At 35.3% G+C, this 19,982-nt stretch overlaps 2 protein-coding genes across 2 annotated transcripts; both read left to right on the forward strand.

Moving 5' to 3' along the window:
- Positions 1-7,756: 7,756 nt before the first annotated feature.
- LOC113079067 (B2 bradykinin receptor-like) lies at positions 7,757-14,409 on the forward strand. Its single transcript, XM_026251261.1, has 2 exons — positions 7,757-8,121; positions 13,030-14,409. Exons 1-2 carry the CDS (start codon positions 8,036-8,038, stop codon positions 14,108-14,110), a joined length of 1,167 nt encoding a protein of 388 aa, XP_026107046.1. The 5' UTR covers positions 7,757-8,035; the 3' UTR covers positions 14,111-14,409.
- Positions 14,410-16,999: 2,590 nt separating this feature from the next.
- Positions 17,000-19,295, forward strand: LOC113079068 (B1 bradykinin receptor-like). The gene is made up of 2 exons (XM_026251262.1): positions 17,000-17,126; positions 18,148-19,295. The coding sequence occupies exon 2, from the start codon at positions 18,149-18,151 to the stop codon at positions 19,190-19,192; it is 1,044 nt and encodes a 347-aa protein (XP_026107047.1). The 5' UTR covers positions 17,000-17,126; position 18,148; the 3' UTR covers positions 19,193-19,295.
- Positions 19,296-19,982: the final 687 nt, after the last annotated feature.

The raw sequence follows: 19,982 nt of genomic DNA on the forward strand, positions 1-19,982 counted from the left end.
TAAGCGAGTACACCATGAATCCATTTTCCAAACCGTGTTTTTATCTTGTCCTGAATCACTAGGGTGCACCTATAATAAGTGTTTATATTCGGACTATTTTAGATTGCTTCGGGGGTACCGCGGCGGAGTAACCCAGTACCTTTGTGATTCTTCATAGACATAAACAGAGAGAAGCAGTTCCGGCTACGATGTTCTTCCGCAAGACGCAAGCAGTTCTGTTTATTAACCGCTAGAGCGTCAAAAGTTACCTACCGCAGCTTTAAGACACTTCTTAACATTGACTTTATGCAACTGGCCTCTGGTCGACAAATATGATCTGATCATAGAAAATCTGTGTAGAAAGTGAAAGCTCAGTGTGTGTATAGTAAACTGTATATTTCAGAGAACAGTCTTTATTTTTCAAAATCAGAGTTGCATGAATCTGTTTCTGTAGCATTTTTATTTATTTATTTATTTTTTGGGTGAAAATGCCATTAAGTATTAAAAGTTTAACAACCAATATCCGTCAGTTTCCCGGTCACCTAATTCTGATTCAGAAACGATGCACAGATGATTACGGCTGTATCAGCGGCGTCTGATGGAGTCACTGATGATAAAAATATGATGTTTACCTATTTAACAAGCTCTGTTTCTACACAATATTGGCAGCTCAATCAATCTAATGCCAGTCATAGGCTCCTCAGTCTACATGACATCATGTCCACATGCATTACGGATCAGCATCATTTGTAAACTTCCCAGAATGCATCAGTGCTGACTGCACTACATGTTAAAGTCAGAGCTGCAGAGATCGACCGGCCAGACCAGACCAGAATCTCTCTCAAGCTCAAAAAGTCCAAAACAGACTCATAGAAGTAATAACTTACGACATGAAATCCCTAACACAGACATCCAGCTATAAAAAGGTAAAGATAATACATGCACGATTGCAACTATGTATAGTTTGTGTGTTTTTCTAGTCATCCTCAGGTAATAAATGAATAATGCATTGCTAACGGACATTGCATTTATTACAGTGGCCTATAGAAACTATAAATATATGTTTTGCCTTATTTTGTGGTCAAATAAATACATAAATAAAAATAAATTAAATCATAGAATATAAAAAAACCATAAAACTGACATTAGGAAAATATAGGATTTCTTTTACAAATTATTGGTAACTGTCCAGCAGTGCATTTTATTTCTTAGCCAATTAAAGGTAAGTAAAAAATAAAACCTGTTGAAATGGTGAGAAGAAAATCATGCAATGTCCGATATATATATAATTCCCATGCATTTATAGAATTTAAATATATTATAATAATAATTTTCATCAGCATTATTATTATTAATACTAAATAAAAGCATTATAAAAAAAAAATCTAAGTTACTGTATTTCCTGCAGATCTAGCATGAACTGTGCTTTACCTGTTGTCCAGCAGGAGGCGCTGATGCTAAAAGAATCAACTTAAACCAATCTCACCTGAATGTTTTTATTTTTTTATTTTTTTATCTAACCTGAAGTCTTAAATCCAATAGTCGTTTATAATCGTAATTATATTGTAACTGATTGACACAAATAATATACTGCAAACAAATGCAGAATTGAGGAGCAGTTCTGATAACAGTGAGGATGATTCTTTTAAAGACGGGAATGACATGATACATAATGGGTGAACTATTGCTTGTGTAAAGCCAGAGGAACACAGAGGAGACACATTTACATAACCTGATTAGTGTGTGTGTGTGTGTGTGTAAACAGAAGTGACATTACGAGCATCACAAACACATGCTATCATCAGCAGAGAAGAATCTGAACCGCTGAACAGTACTTTCATTCTTTATATTTATTACTGTTAAAAGAAAAACTTTTATATAATAGTATAGTAGTAGAAGACTTTATTGTCCTCGAAAGGAAATTTGTTGAGAACTACATGTTGCTGCATAAACATGCAAAAAATACAATAATAAAAAAGTTAAATTAAGACTTTAAAATGTATTTAAAATTAATAAAATAAGCTGTTATTCAGCATTCGTACAGATACAGGCACAAAATAATTATACCTATTAAGTTTACACATATGTGTACTCTGGTCACAGCACTTATATACAATTGCCAGTGGTTTGATTGCTTTTATTGCAGCTTTGGATGAAAGTGTCTGCTAAATGATTAAATGTAGAAGTGACCTGAAGCGCTTCAATGATAATCCATGTAAAAAACAAATACAAAAAACAAACAAACATTGCATTGCAGTTATTTCACCAGTAACTAAGTAAATAAATAAATATGACTTGGTCTGACAGACAGTTGTTTCTATTTCAGAAACGAGCGGAGTGTTTTCTATTTTCGTTTTATTTATGCATTGCCATGCTACGCGTAAATAAATAAATAAATAAACACAAGGTAAAACCCTGGAACATGTCCAAAAAGCATTGCATTAGTTGGTGAGTTTTGCTGGGAGAAAGCAGTCCTGTTCACGAGTGAAAGGTAAAGTGATTGTGCTGTGTTTGGCAGAGAGCTGCTTCATCTGGCAGAGCTTTACTGAGATGTTATAAATCATTACACTGAAGAAACAAGGTTAAGATGACTCCACGCCGTCCAGACATGAGCACGTTCATCCGGTCCACCCACGGTAATGAATTTGAAACATGCTCCTGGACTTTAAATATGACTCTGTGAGAAACGACTCTGAAAACTGCTGGAAAATCAGAGTCAATAAACGTACGCTTTATTTCATCTGGATGATATTTATATCCTGGATGCAACTTACAATTGAATTGTTGTAATTTATATGAATTAACATGCCGTGCACTAGTGTTATTTTTGTATCACTGATACACTATACAGTTTTTGTTAATATATTGAATTGGATTTCATAAAATATATAAATATATTAACAAAAACTGTATATTTATTCTGAATATATAAGAGGTTTGAGTTTTTAGTTCATTTACTTTTAATTATTTTAGTACTTCAATTTAACAAAATTGAAATATTCTGACTTGGCAACTAGATAATTTTTTTTTTTTTTTTTTTCAGTTTATTAGAATTTTTTTCTAGTATTTTTCAATGGTCATTTTTATATATATATTTTTTTTCCATGTTAATTGTTGTTAAAGTTTTAGTAGTTTTGTTGAGTGTTTCTATCATGTTTATAATTTTTTTAATACTGGTTAGGTTTTAGTTTTTAATTAATTTACTTTGAATTTTTTTTTCAGTATGATTACTGGGCCACTAAGTAAAAAAAAATAGTTAATTTAAATTTATATATATATATATATATATATATATATATATATATATATATATATATATATATATATATATATATATATATATATATATATATTTCATTTATTTACTTATTTGTGTTTTGTTTTTTTTTTGCAAGTTTTTTTTTTCAATTTTTTTTTTTTTTAGTTCTATTTAATCCTGTTTAATCCTAACCCTGGTTTACTTGCTCTCTGTTAGTGTAAGTGTGGATGTCTAATGTCTCGATATGACGTGTTTTGAAAGCTGTGATCTGCCCTAAGACTTTCCACAGCTCGAGACCATTTCAAAACCACACGTTAAGAATAAATAAATGAAGAAACTCAGACACAAAACCAACACGTTAAAATCTTCCATTCTGTTCTGAAACACAAACACTTCATACATCTGCACATTTGTCACGAATGGTTTGGGTTTTGGTTGATGTTCTCATGTCTTTTATTTTGTCATTTTCGCAGTTATTGTTCCTGTCATGTGTTTCCCTTGCCCTCATTGGTTGACTAGGTCATGTGGTTCTTATTCTGTTCTGTGATTGGGTCATTGTCTTGATTGTTCACAGGTGTTCCTCCTCTTGTGTATAAATAGCTCTCATATTGTCTTTTGTGGGTGAGTTGTGTCCATGTCTATGTTCTTGTTAGCAAACCAAAGCACTTCAGCAACTGTGATTTGTGCTTGAAACTTATGATTTCAAACTCTCTAAATCATTTCCATCTGCTCAAGTAGCCAAACATGTCCAGTATTTCCTGGACTCTCTTCACTTATTGCTTTTGATGAAATCAAGCATCTCTTACCATCCTGAGAATGTCATTCATATTGGCTCAATATGTAGCAGTGATCTCAAACAGAACAAAAATAAGGAAATCTGGAGTTTAAATACCGGTTGCATTTACTTTCTTTACTGCTCTTCTTACTGTAAACGATTGCAAAGAAAAAAATGCCTTCATAATCTTTCAATTAAAATGCATGTAACACGCTTTTTTGATCTTCTATCTGACTCTATTCTAGTAAATAACAGCCCTTTTCAAGATCCAACTAATTCCCAATAGATAGTCAAGCCTGGACCTCCATTTTTATTTAATTGAGCATCCTTTTTTGACTCATATATTAATCAGACTTTGCAAGAAAAAATGGTTTTGAATGGCATTTCAATTTGACTAAGTGTCTTTCTCAAGGGAAAAATGTTGAATCTACATCACAGAACTGAATTTACTGAACCACATCATTTCACCCAGACGTTGTCCTATTTCCGGAAAAAAATAAATAAATAAATTGACAAGCACCATTCAGAATTTTGCTAAATAGAATATGCATACAACACATGCTATTGTTGCATGTATGGCATTCTTGGATGACTGAAACTACAGTTCAGAAGTTTGGAACAATTACAATTATTATTTAAGATGTTTCTTTTTTCACCAAAAAGTCAGTTAATATTATTACAATATAAAAAAACTGTTTTCCATGTGAATATCTGTTGAAATATAATTTATTTCTGTGATGCACCGCTGTATTTTCACCATCATTCCTCCAGTCTTCAGTGTCACATGATCTTCAGAAGTCATCCTGATATGATGATTTTCTACTTAAGATTTGCTCAGTTGTTCTAAGGCACATTTTTGTGGAAGTTAATATACTTTAAGCAAGGATCCATTAAAGTGATAGAAAGAGAAGTGACAGTAAAGACGTTTTTAAACTTACAAAAGACTTCTATTTTCTTTCGAACCTTGTGTTCATCAAAAAAACCCTGAAAAATAAACATTGCACATTTTAGACAGAAATATCATGCAGAAAAATCTCCTAAAATGCAATGCACTAAACTTGACTTAAAATTTCCTACGTGACAAAAATATCATCAATAGATCATAATGTCATTATTTTCCCCCTAATATCTGCTTCTTGACTTACAATTAGATCAAACTGCCAAAACCTAAGACAATTTAGTTCAAAATTGGATAAAAAATGACAAACTTCTGTTTTTACACCTCACTTGACAACAGCGCAGCATAATTATGCAGTATACTAGTAGTATTCCTTTCTGAACATAGCCAACAAAATGTAATTACTTCAGAACGCATAGTTACATGCATCATGATGTCACTATAAGCGATCTATTAGCATTAGTGTGATTTGCATTAGTAATATCTGACAGCTGCATATTCTCAACAGAGCAATAAAAGCACTAGTGTACAGTAAGTGTTCAGTAAGTGCTAAATGATGCTCTCATGAGGGCATACGAGACACTTTTGAGAAGTGATTTTGATCTTGAGGTCTGTAAACTAACAGCTTTGCCTCAGTAATGGTTTTTTGGGGTCCACTTGGCTCCAGTGTGATTTTTAAATGGAAGCATCATTGGAATTGATTGACATAAACATTGAATGTCTCAGAGCTCCACACAAAGCAAGCATTGAAACTCTTCCCACCAAAGCTAAGGTTTCGTTTTGAAGACAGTGAAGTTCAGAACACCTCAGCAACCAACTATATTGTGATGCCATTCATCCTCATTCACAGTTGTTTTGTAGGATTGTTAATCATTGATCCAGATGTTTGACAGAGGAAGAGATTCAAAGAAGTACCCAGCTAATGAAAAATATGTTCTGAAGACGGTTTGTTAACAAAATGAAAACGTTATTTCTGAATGTTCTCAGAATGTCTAGATATTTTTTCTTGTCCCGGTGAACATTCCATTTTAGCATTTTGCAAACATTATGCGAACGTTACTCTCTGGAGTTGCGTGAAGTTCAATTCCTGCTTCAAACGCTCCACCATCATCCCCGTTCCAAAGAAACCCAAGATAACAGGACTTAACGACTACAGACCTGTGGCTCTAACATCTGATGTCATGAAGTCTTTTGAAAAACTGGTTCTGGTTTATCTGAAGGACATCACTGGACCCTTACTGGACCCCCAGCAGTTTGCTTACCGAGCAAACAGGTCCGTTGATGATGCAATCAACATGGGATTGTTCTTCATCCTGCAACATCTGGACAAAACAGGGACTTATGTGAGGATCCCGTTTGTGGACTTTAGTTCGGCTTTCGACACCATCATCCCAACAGCTCTCCAGACCAAACTGCCCCAGCTCTCTGTTCCTAGCTCTATCTGTCAGTGGATCACCAGCTTTCTGACAGATAGGCAGCAGTTAGTGAGACTGGGGAAATTCACATCAAACAGCTGCTCCACCAACACTGGTGTCCCTCAGGGCTCTGTTCTCTCCCCACTGCTTTTCTCGCTGTACATCAACGACTGCACCTTTAAAGACCCCTCTGTCAAGCTCCTGAAGTTTGCAGACGACACTACAGTCAACGGGCTCATCCAGGACGGTGATGAGTCTGCTTACAGACAAGAGGTTGAGCAGCTGGCTGTCTGGTGCAGTCTTAACAACCTGGAGCTGAACACGCTCAAAACAGTGGAGATGATCGAGGACTTTAGGAGAAACCCCCCTGCACTTTCCCCACTCACCATCATGAACAGCACTGTGACTGCAGTGGAGTCATTCAGATTCCTGGGAACCACCATCTCTCAGGACCTGAAGTGGGACAATCACATTGACTCCATTGTTAAAAAGGCCCAATAAAGGTTGTATTTCCTTCGCCAGCTGAGGAAGTTTAACCTGCCACAGGAGCTCCTGAAACAGTTCTACTCAGCCGTCATTGAGTCTGTACTGTGTACTTCAATAACTGTCTGGTTTGGCTCAGCAACAAAATCAGACATCAGAAGACTACAGAGAACTGTTCGGACTGCTGAAAGGATCATTGGTACTCCCCTGTCCACCTTTCAAGAACTGTATACATCCGGAGTGAGGAAAAGGGCTCAGAAAATCACTTTGGGTCCCTCACATCCAAATCTTTGAACTTTTGCCATCTGGCCAGCGCTTCAGAGCCGCAAATACCAGAACAGTCAGGCACAAGAACAGTTTCTTCCCCCAGGCAATCTACCTCATGAACAGTAAAATGTTCCCTACTTATGCAATAAAAACATGTAATTTCCTTATATTTATTTGTAACCCCTCCATCCTAGTACATCCCTGCATCTTACTCAATCCTATTCCATTATCATTTATAGCACAATTATTTATACACTTATTTATTTGCAAAGGTTTTTTTTTTTTTTTTTTTTGTATTTTTTGTCTGTGTGTTGTTGTCTCTGTGTACTGGAAGTTTATGTCACCAAAACAAATTCCTTGTACTGTTAAGATTACTTGATTAACGCTATTCAAAATTTTGAGAAAACCTTATCTGTAAATAAACTTCGAAAAGGCAAAAAATGATCAGAAAAATGCCTGCTCATTTAATAAAAATAGAGTTCAATACTTATTATTTGGCATTTGAAGGATCAGGAAGGATTTAAAGAGATGCTTGCCTCAGTTTTAAACAGCAAGTGTAAAATATGAACTGCAAACAGATTGGTTTCTGGCACAGATTCATCACTTGAAAAATTCTCAACTTTCTATTTTCACCCCCATAATGATGTCAGCAGCAGCTGGGATGTAAGTGGGTTTATAAACACACTTTTACGAGGTCATGATTTATTTATCTTATCCAAAGCATTAAAACTGACAAATACACTGCTAAGCATGAAAGAAAGACTTGAGGGGTCACAGACACTCCTAGACTCTCATCCGCATGGATCTTGACCAATAAAGGGAAATATGCTGTATTTGTTTGATTCCAGGCGGCTGTTTCTGGGTTTTCCAGTACAAACAGGAGGGAAAAGCCGAAGGGTGGAGACCAGGTCTGACATCAGAGTAACGTGGATCCACTCTTTTAAGAGTCAGGCCATGCCATGTGCTCACTAAAGCACGACACACTGGAAAGGGGCACATCAGCGGGAGAAAGCACACATCTGGATTCACTTTTTGGACGAGTGAGGTATGTACAGCTCTGTTTGAATGACAAAACCATGTAGATGTCTGTCAAACGGCGGGTCGTTTTAACTGAATTTACCTAAACTGTGAGGATCAAATGCGTCCACTCTGCTGGAGAGCTTAAATGATATATTGTGCTTTAATTTTGATTTGCTCAAATGATAAAGAACCAAAAAAAAAAAAAAAAAACGATTACAACATATTGGCTCAAAGGAGTGTCCTGAAGCAACATGTTCTGTTTCTAATGAAGTAGAAGAAAGGGGGGAAGAGAAAAAGTAAAGCTGAAGAGAAAAGCTAAAGAAAGAGACGTTTTAGCATTTTTAATTCTGTTTAAAACTGCATTACATATTTTGCCGATTTTTCTAAACTTATTAATCAAAATGTACATTATTTTCAGGTTAATCTGTATTGCTTATTGATTCTTCTGAATGCCTGAAAAAAAAAAAACTGTTAATATTGATTCATGTATCTTATTCACTTTTCAAATGCTTTTTGTGATTTATTTGCATTATGCAAATCAACAATAAAGTGATAAATAATGATGGTATATATATTTTACTAACAATTCCAATGTAAAGTACTAAAGCAGCTGACTGTTGCTATGATTACCACATTAGTGAACACAAATTGTATTTCTGACTGTCAATTTAAATTGTACATAAGCACGCGTACTAACTAAAAAAGTTTTGTTTTAAATTTTTTATTTTCAATAAAATGCATTAAATTTAAGACATTTTTGGGCAAAAACTTTGGCCAACTGTTTTCAACATTGATAATAATCAGAAATGTTTCTTGAGCGGCAAATCCGTATTTCAGAATGATTTTTTGAAGATCATGTGACTCTAAAGACTGGAGTAATGAGGCTGAAAATACAGCTGCGCATCACAGCCATCAAGTTAATTTTATAATATATTCACAATGAAAACAGTTGTTTTAAAATGCATTAATATTTAGTTTTTACAGTATGTTTAATTAAATAAATGCAGCAGTTGTGAACAGACGACTAAACAGAAGACTTCTTTCAAAAACATTAAAAACCTTACTGACCCCAAACTTCTGCATACTAGTGTATAAATTAACACATTAATTAGTAGTTTCAGACAGTCTCATAATTCATATCCTGAGATAAACAGACATTAATAAGACTTGAACAAACTTAGCCTCTGATTAACCGTTGGCTAACTGCTAGTTGGTCAGATTAGTTCTTAAGACTGTCTTGTGTGTGTGCGTGTGTGTGTGTGTGTGTGTGTGTGCGTGCGTGCATTGGTGCGTGTGTGTGTGTTTGTGTGTGTGTAACTGAATAATAAAAAAAAAAAACTTTTAAGCAACCAGTTCCTGGTTAACAGCAATTAGTGAACAGTGAATCAGTGATTAAACAGTGATTTAAACTTCTGACTATACTGATCAATGAAGCTGTAATAAAAATTAAATGTTATGTCAGACTCTTCCTTATTTTGTGTGTGTTTTAGTCCCCATATGTTTCCATGCCCTTTTTTGGTCTTCCTGTCCCTGCTTGATTTCCTAGATTAGCCCCTTAATATAAACCTTTTGCTTCTGAATTTCCCTTGTCCGTTTTATATCATCAAGCGCTCACTCTACGTGTGTGTGTTTCTCGTTGTTTGCAAGAATAAATACCTTTCATGTTAATCCTCATTGTCTCCTCGCTCCTTCGTTTCCTCATATGCGCAGTTTTCCACAGTAAGTGAGCCAGGACAGAATACCGGACCTGAACAGAACAGTAAGCAGCGCCCCTTTGCCCCTTGTTTGTTTTCCATTCATTTTAAGAGGGGTTTTTTTTCCTGTTTGTTTTTGTTCAAGCCCGTCGACCGCTCCGAAGTCAGGCTTGCCGGCCACGCCATTGTGAAGACCACTGGTAGCCACTGACATAAGCCCACCGACCGTGGCATCGACAGCCGCCCAGTTCACCCGTAATCAGAGGAGGAAGAGCTCAACCCAGCCCCTGATTTCGCTCCAGTGTCAGATCATTGAAAGCACTTCCCAATCCCTGAGTCGGTGAGTCTGAACTTTCGGATCCATGGGTCCCTGGAACATGTGATGCCCTGGAGACCTTCTGTCCAAGAACCCTGCTTCTGGAGGCCTCCAGAGCACCCACCTTCTGGGAGGGGGAGTTATGTCAGACTGTTCCTTGTTTTGTGTGTGTTTTGGTCCCCATATGTTTCCACGCCCTTTTTTGGTCTTCCTGTTCCTGCCCTGATTGTGTTTATTTGATCCCAGCTGTGTCCCATTGATTTCCTAGATTAGTCCCTCAATATAAACCCTTTGTGTCTGAGTTTCCCTTGTCCGGTTTCTAACATCAACCCCTGAGTATGCGTGTGTGATCCAGCTTGTGTTCCTCGTTGTTTGCAAGAATAAATACCTTTCGTGTTAATCGTCTTCGTCTCCACGCTCTTTCCTCTCCTCGTTTCTGCCACAGTAGGCGAGCCGTGACATGTTGTAGGTTCTCCCGCTGTTTTTCCAACTAATCTGTAACCTGACAGACAGTTTTCCTAATCACACTAGAAATATTATTTAACTACACAATGCTTTCATTCCATAGGGATGCCACTTCCGGGATTCAAGGAGTAACTCACCCACAAGCTGTTCCAAACCACTATGACTGATTTTTTTTCTTTGTTCTTTTTTTTTTTCTTTTTTGTGAAAACAGAATGCTACTCTTTTCAGTACAATGAAAGCAAGGCATATGGGTTTTTTTGTCAGTACGTGCTGACAGCCTTTTAATTTTAGTCAAATAATAGTCAAATATTGGGAGTAAAACTGTGAGTAAAAATGTGGAAAGAAGTCTCTTGCTCACCAAGGTTGCATTTATTGATCAGAAATACAGTAAAAACAGTAAAATTGCTAAATATTACACAAATTTAAAATAGTTTTGTGTGAACATTATTGTAAAACTTAATTCATTTATGAGATGTGCAGCTGAAATTTCAGCATCATTCCTCCAGTCTTGCTGATTTGCTGCTCAAGAAACAGTTTTGATTATTATCAATGTTGAAAACAGTCATACAACAGTCAATATTTTTGTAGAAACCATAATGCGTTACCATTCAAAAGTTGGGGGTAACCAAAAAATGTAATAAATAATTTTACTTATACTTTTATTCAAAGTGACGACATTTAAAATAGCAAAAGATTCTTTTGAACTTTCTGTTCATCAGAGAATCCTGAAAACCAACATGTATGACTATTTCCACAAAAAAATATGAAGCAGCTTTTTATTATTAGCTTTTTCCACACTAATGTTAAACAGAAATGTTTCTTGAGCAGCAAATCAGCATATTTTCATGATTTCTGAAGATCACGTGACACTGAAGACTGGAGTAATGATGCTGAAAATTCAGCTTTGTTCCCAGAAATAAATGACACTTTAACAAATAATACAATAGAAAACAGTTATTAAGTTGGGTTGAAAAAGCCAACTTACTGAAATCTTATTTAAAGTTCTTCTTCTTCGACCAAATTTTAAAATGCATCTTCTCCTAGACCTTTAAACTACAATAACCAAACTTGGCCCAAACCTTCAGACTGGTCTGACTCAGGTTGCTATATATTTTCTAACTGATCTTGCTAATGGTTACCAGACTTTCATTGAGGGGGTAAAAACATTTGTAGAATGAATCTCATTGTGTATTTAATCTGTCTATTGCTAAACAACAAAACAACTCAAAGACAAAACAAAACAAAGTCTTGGGTGACTGCCTGCTTGGCTGGTCTCTCAAGCTGTTTTTCTGCTGTTTTTTAGAGGTGTTGTTAATCATGCTAAAAACAAGCTTACAACTTGCTAAACATACTAACAAAATGCTAGCAACTTGCTAAACATGTTAGAAAAATGCTAGCATCATGTTAGTAAAATGCTAATCATGCTACCAACATGCTATTAATGTATTAATCATGTTAACAAAATGCTAGTAACTTGGGAATCATGCAAACAATCTAATAATTTGTTAGTCATTCAATAATCGTGGTAACAACATGCTAGTAACCTACTAATCATTCTAGAAACAAACTAGCAGCCTGCTAAACATGCGAGAAAATGCTAGTAACATGCTAATCATGCTAGAATTATGTTAACAACACGCTAGTAACTTGCAAATCATGTTATTAACATGCTAGTAACTTGCTAATTGTGCTAATAGCCAGCTAGAAACATGCTAGTAACTTGCTAATCATGTTAAAACATGCTAGTAAAATACTAATCGTGTTAAAAACATGTTAGTAACTTGGTAATCATGATAACAAAATGTTATCACCATGATAGCAACATGCTAATCATGCTATCAACATACAAGTAGCATGCTAATCATATTAGAAACATGTTAGTAACGTGCTAATCATGCTAACAAAATGTAAGCACCATTCAAGAGAAATGCTAATCATGCTAGAATCATGCTATCAACATGTTATTAACTTGTTAATTATGGTAACAAAATGCTTACAATGTTAAAACATACAAGTAAAATGTTAATCATGCTGGCAACATGCTGGCAACATGTTAATTGTGCTAATAACATGCTAATCATGCTAAAAACATGCTAGCAACATTCTAGTCACGCTAGAAACAACCTAGCAACCACCCCAGGTACCCAAGCAATATGTTTTATACCCATCTGTATTGCCTTGAAATAAAACATTCAAACTTTAATCTTCAAAACTATTTTAGCTTACAAAATACTTCAAACTGACAACATTCAGATTGCAAAGTTTTGAAAGATTTTCAACGTTCTACCTGGGCTTTTTCACGCCAACTTAAAGTTATTAATAAATACTCATTAAATTATAATACTATTTCACATTATTATTATTATTTTTTGATCAAATAAATGCAGCTTAGGTGAGACGAAGATACTTCCTTTAAAATGAATAAATGTAAAAACTAACACTGTACATTTCTCCACAGAAACATGGAGCACGACATACAAGCAACAACACCATCCATCTTTTCCACAATCCCTACGGCTTTCTCCAAGAGCAACCTTACCAACGACACCCAGTGTCCGCATTGGGAAGTGTGGGACTGGTTGTACATAATGCAGCCTGCTTACATGTTCATCATCTGTGTGCTGGGAATCCTGGGAAACATCTTCGTCCTGCTGGTCTTCGGCCTGCATAAGAAAGCGTGTACGGTGGCAGAAATTTATTTGGGGAATCTTGCAGCTGCCGACCTCCTGTTGGTCTCGTGTTTGCCGTTCTGGGCTATCAACATCGCTGATGCGTTTAAATGGCGATTTGGCTCGCTCATGTGCCGACTAGTCAACACAGGGATCAGAATGAACATGCTTTGCAGTATTTACTTACTAGTGTTGATTAGCGCAGACCGCTATGTCGCACTCGTCCATGCTTTATCGCGTGGTAGAATGAGACGACCGCGCTATGCCAAGCTCAACTGCATCGCCGTCTGGTTTTTCGGATTAATCCTGAGCATCCCCACGCTTCATTTCCGGGATACTCAATTCATCCCGGAGCTGAACATCACGGCTTGTATTCTGAACTATCCGAACCCCAACATTGGGCTCGCTTGTGACATTCTTCTGATCTTGCTAGGCTTCATCATCCCATTTTTGGTGATCTCCTACTGCACGCTGAAGATCATCCGAGCTCTGCGCGAGCAGGTCCTCGACCGCTTCAATGCGGAAAACACTGAAAGGAAAGCCACCGTCCTGGTTCTGGTGGTGCTGATTGTGTTTCTCTTGTGTTGGGTGCCGTTCCACATCGTGACTCTCATGGATATCCTGATGCGCTTCGGCGTCTTCAGCGGATGTGACTTTCAATCTGGTCTGGACATCTCCAATCAGATATTCACCTACTTGGCTTTGAGCAACAGCGTGTTGAACCCCATACTCTACGTGATCGTGGGCAAGAACTTCAGGAAGAAAGTCAAAGAGCTGATGAAGCAGCTTACGGAGATAAAAAATGATTCGACAAGCGGTTCTACAAGATCACAGCTCTCCTCCACCTTAAAGACCTTCACAACATATTAAGAGCATTATGCATTGAACGTCCATAGGCACAAATTAAAATGATCATTTATAATGTTTGTTTAACATGTCAGTTTTGATGTGTATTAAAAAAAATGAAGTTGTAAATAAATGATTGAAGTAGGTTTTGCAGGAAAATACTATTTCAGCCTGTTTCTGTTTCACATGTTACTTTCCATTTCATCATAATTATTTGTCAAATTTATTGGCAAATATCAAGTGAAAATTGTTTGCGTAAATCGTACATCCAATTTAAAGACCATCACAAAATATTAAGACTATTATGTATAAAATGTCTATAGGTACACATTAAAGATATAATTTGTTTGTTTAATATGTTAATATGTTTAATATTAATTTGTTTGTTTAATATGTCGGTTTTCATGTGACTTTAAAATGTGAATAAAAATGTACATTTTCAATTTATGTTTTGAAATGCTAAAAAATCTGAAATGGCTGTTTTTGTTGTTTTTTTTTCGTTTTTTGGAAAATAAAGTTTTTGTATGTTGATGTTAAAAATCATTAATCTCTGATATTAATGGAATAATAATAAAATACATAAAATCAGTGTTGTTTTAGTTTAGTTTTGTGATTTTGTCAATTTATTGTAATTTTTTATGGTTTTATTATTTTTTATTTAAATTTTTAGTTTTTTAGTAACACAAATTGTTTTAAATGGAGTCATCTACAATACCCCTGTTCCAACTGCCAAATTAAGTACAATTACATTAAACTTCACATGTATACTTACAACTCAAGGTTATACACGTGTTCCTTTGTCATTGTGGATAAAAGTGTTTGCTAAATAAATCCTAAAATACAAAATATTGCAGAAAATACAATGACACTGCAGTCGATCTTGTTCAAAGGCATTGCAATATTTTGGCACTTTTTATCTGCGTAATGCATGTTAAATATAAGACAGACAGACGGTGATTTCTGCAGACTGTGTCTGTTTCCAGTTTTTGTTTCCAGGGTATGAAAATGACTAGTTGGTTTTTAAATTACATACTTTCCAGTAATGACTCAACACTTGTTCCTCTTTGTGTGTCTATGAATAACAACCTCATAAACAGTGTTTTTCCAGCGATACCTCAGTGGTCAGACGTGTTTTCACACAGAGCCGTGGGACCAAAAAAAAAGCAAGAATGGTCACCCTAGGTAAGGGGTTTACTGAACTATCAGTTCGCTTTTAGAAATGAGTTTTGCTCTCAAAAAATGTGCAGTTCTACTTTTAGAAATGAGCCATGAGCGGTGGCCTGAGGTCATGTTTGGACCCTATACTGTCCCTATTAACTACAAATGCCCTCAAATAGACCATCATTATGGAGTAACACAAAAGAGACAAACATATGCTTTTGAGGAGCATAAATAATAGAATGAATTTGCAACATCTCTAAGCTAGAGTCAAAGTCTAAATGCAATATTAAATAATCATTATAATATAATAAACAAGACATGTTCTCTCAGTTGTGAAATCAAAACCCTGAAATAACTTTGAGCAAAAAAAAAAAGCCAGAGATGTTGGCTTATTAGTTTTATAACATTTCTGGTTATATCTGTGTCCTCTTATGTCAGGTTCTTATTATATATTCAATCAAATAAAAAGACATGCTGGCTATTAACAATCAAGTTAAATCACTATAAAATAAAATAAAAACATAGATGGATTGTGCATAAATGTTGTTTAAATATAACATTTTAATGTAGATGATTTAATATTAAATGATTACAAAAAATGAAAATAAAATATGAAATTAGAAATGCCAGTAGGTGACAGCAAGTGAGATGATCATCAAATGAGCAACATTAATATAGTAATATAGAATCATCCTCTGTAAAGAAATTAGCATTAGAATTTGAGACTGTATTATTATATTTCTAAATGTGCATTGCATAACATAACTTAAAGTTAAAATAAATTGCAACATTACAAACCAATAAAATCAAAAATACTAATAATAAATAATACTAAATAATAATAAAAAAGTAATAAAAAAATCAACAAAATCAACAAAAACTAAAACTGAAGTAAATATTCATAAAAACAGACAACAAACACTGCAAAAGTTTACAGAATCTGATCTCATGTGGTGAACAGAATCTATTCAAAATAAATAATCACTTCTGACATTTCATGAATGCATTCCATATTAAATATAAAAATATTACTCCTCAAAACATCAAGTGAAGATTAGTGTGATAGCATTAGTTATTCTGCCAGAGCATCACAACCTCTTTAACAGGTATTTATGAACTCATCTGACAGTTTCAGTCATATGCAAAATATGAACTTATTACCAGGAAGTCACTGAAGGCACATTTTTGGCCATTATATTTTAAACATTTACATATCCACACATCAGAAACACATGAAGCTGTTGACTCAGATCTCCCTCTGCTGGTAGACATACTGCATTACAAGTGTATGCTGTATATCTATCTATCTATCTATCTATCTATCTATCTATCTATCTATCTATCTATCTATCTATCTATCTATCTATCTATCTATCTATCTATCTATCTATCTATCTATCTATCTATCTATCTATCTATCTATCTATCTATCTATCTATCTATCTATCTATCAAGCCAATATCAAAGTCTGTCCTGAAAATCTTTTTTGTTCTAGTATGGGCTCATAAAAACTGAATGTATAATAAATACAGGTGACAAAAATGTCACACTGCTTCATTTTTATTATATGTACTATTAGTATTATTTATGTGATACTTTCTATTAAGAAGACCAGGACACAAGTCCAGCAGCGCATCAGACTTGACGTTTGCATTGCTCTGAAGTCTTCATCTGTCTCTCTTCGGTGGAGGGAAGAGAAAGTGTGAGTATAAAGAGATTCAGCCTCAGCAGCCGCTCAATGGCTCTGGAGGAATGAGGCTGTGAAGACCGAACTGCTCTCTCTCTCTTACTGAACGCTCTTCTGCAAGAACAGGAAGATTGTGAGGAACATCAGTCCAGCAGAAAAAACTGAAAATATAGAAAAACACTTAAAATTAAGGTAAGAAGATATATGATTCAAAGTGGCTCCAAAAAGTATTTGGATGCTTCAGACACAATTTCATCATTGCATTAAATCAGGTATAGACACAGTGCTTTTTTTTTTTTTTTTAACAAACCTTTTTATTATTATTATTATTATTATTATTATTAAATGTTGTCCTTGTAAATTTGTGCTTTAAAAAAAATATAATAATAATTTCAAGTTAAAGTTTCCCCCCCAAAAAAGTCAAATCAAAATTAAATAAATGTTTTTTTTGTTTTGTTTTTTTGTTTTACTTTTTTTTTTATGTCATGAGACGATTAATCAACTTCAGGGAATCATGAGCATGCATATGTGTTGTTTAGTAATTAAAATAATATTTTTTATCCCAGGGGACTTCAAGAAAACATTTTCGATCAAAGCAGATCGGATGACAAAAAAAAAATCCCTGCAATAAATGACACATCATAAAGTGTAAATCAGAGTACAAATATCTTCTTTTTTTTAATGTTTTTGGATTAGACCTCAAATCTGAACAAACGTGCATCAGCAGAAGTACATGTTTCTTGAAATATTTACACAAACCATTTCCATTTTGATATTTTATTTATCTAATGCAATGTCCGAACTGATTGCACTTTATTTTATGTATATTTTCTATTCTAAACTGTTTTAAATAAATTTTAAGTTTAAAAAAACATTTTCAAAAGTTTTTAAATTCCTTGTTTTATCGTTGTGATTATTATTTATTATTATTATATATTATTTCATTTTATTTTATCTAAAGCACATTGAATTTCCATTGTGTGTGAAATGTGCTTTATAAACAAACATACCTTGCCCAATGCAAACACATTCACACAATGCAAAGTTACAAATGTTTTAAGCATCCCTCTGGAATAAATTAGACACCAGACTACACTACTATAATTTGTATTAAAATAAAAATATTTTTTTTTTTTTTAGTTTTATTTGTGTTTTTTTAAAGCCTATATTATTTTTGTATTCACTTTATTTGATCTATATTGTTATCTTCTAGCATGCAGTCAGAGCTTGTGTCATTGGCGACGCTTCAGCCTCCAAATGCATCCGTCACTCCATCATACCAGGATCTGTTAAACTCGACAGAGTGGGACCTGGTCTACTCCATCGTCCCACCCTACATCTTCACCGTGTGCTTGACGGGAATTCTGGGAAATATTTTCGTGTTGCTAGTGTTCCTGCTCCAGGGAAGCCGCTGGTCCGTGCCTGAGATCTATCTCAGTAATCTAGCACTGGCCGATCTCCTCCTACTCATCTGTTTGCCGTTTTGGGCCATGAACATCCTGAACCATTTCATGGGGTCTTACCGAGAGATCATGTGCAAGGTGGTCAACCTCTCTATAAACGTCAACATGTACACGAGCATCTACATGTTGGTGATGGTGAACGTGGACCGCTACCTCGCGTTCGCTTTGACCATGAAGGCCATGTGGCTTCGTCGGAAAAGCTACGCTAAGTTCATTTGTGTCGTTCTTTGGCTGTTCGGTGTGGGAATGGGATCTCCGACCATCTGCATGCGAAAACTGAAAGATATTCCAGATCACCAAGCCGTCGAATGCCACATGGATTATCCCAACACGACGTGGAGACTCGCTCATCTTCTGCAGCTGATCCTGGTGGGCTTCGCTCTGCCGTTCCTGGTCATCACGTTCTGCTACGTCAATATCATCTGGGCTTTGAAGCAACGGAGACACATCGGTTATTGGGAGGACAGAAACGACAAGAAGGCTACGGCTCTGGTGTGCGCCGTCACCTTGCTCTTCTTCATCTGCTGGGGTCCGTTTCACTTCATGACTTTGCTAGACTTGCTCTGTGATCAAAAGGTTTTGGATAAGAATGAGTGGTCTCACTTTCTAAACATTGGAAGCCAGTTTTCTGTGTACTTTGCGTTCTCAAACAGCTGCCTCAATCCGGCGCTGTATGTTTGCTCAGGAAAGTATTTCAAGAGGAAAGTCAGCAGCATCTGTAATAAACGAAAACGCTCCTTGGATGCGACTGCGCTTCAGCGGACTGTTTCAACAAATACGACAACCGCCAATTAAATCAATCTGTTGTTATATGAGAAGTAATAGTGTAAGAGTTTTACAACACTGCAAATTGTGTTTCTAGTATTGTTGCGATTATCAGGGTTGGCGCACTTTTTGATCAAACAGCTTTCCGAAATATTTCTCAAAGATTCGATCACTAATTTTAGAAATAGCTTATTAGATTTTTTTTATTATTAAATACATTAACTATATATGTTACAAAAAATTGAATGTAATATATTAAAGAAAAAAAGGGGTCAATCAACTTTCACTCAATCTTTAATGTATAAGAGGTCATTGTACTAAAATAATGCCCTGTACGTTTCAGAACAACAACAACAACAACAAAAACATTGTTACTAAAAATAAAAGCTTTTATCGATCCCGGAATGTGCTTGTAGGTTAAACTCCGCCTCCACAGAAGAAGATCAAAGCCTTATTCTGTAGCCCCGCCCACTGAGTCAGATCGAGCAACCGTGCGATAAACATGGCATTAAAAATTGCTAAATATTATGTAGTTCCTGGTTGTGGAAGAACAAAATCGCTGCATAACCTTCCTTCAGAGTCAAATATTAGAAATGCTTGACTGAACTGTATTTTTAATTAAGTTTCAGCTTGCGTGAGTAAAACATTGAGTGTTGTTTGATTAAATTCCTTTGACGCTGGATTTGCAGAGAGACTGAGATTAAAAAGCAATGCTGGTCCATCTATACTGGAAAATATAGATACTATGTCACTATTGATTCGATCGAGATCGCTCAATGCTATCTCACGACCAATTCTTACGTATTTTATGAGGTGGCTT

Source organism: Carassius auratus, unplaced genomic scaffold (genome assembly GCF_003368295.1).
Source record: "Carassius auratus strain Wakin unplaced genomic scaffold, ASM336829v1 scaf_tig00027103, whole genome shotgun sequence".
Lineage (NCBI taxonomy): Eukaryota > Metazoa > Chordata > Actinopteri > Cypriniformes > Cyprinidae > Carassius > Carassius auratus.

Bases quoted from the DNA above. Each gene is read 5' to 3' on its own strand.
- LOC113079067 (XM_026251261.1), top strand. From the start codon at position 8,036: ATGTGCTCACTAAAGCACGACACACTGGAAAGGGGCACATCAGCGGGA. The intron at 8,122-13,029 runs GTATGTACAGCT...ATTTCTCCACAG, and splicing joins TCACTTTTTGGACGAGTGAG to AAACATGGAGCACGACATAC.
- LOC113079068 (XM_026251262.1), top strand. From the start codon at position 18,149: ATGCAGTCAGAGCTTGTGTCATTGGCGACGCTTCAGCCTCCAAATGCA.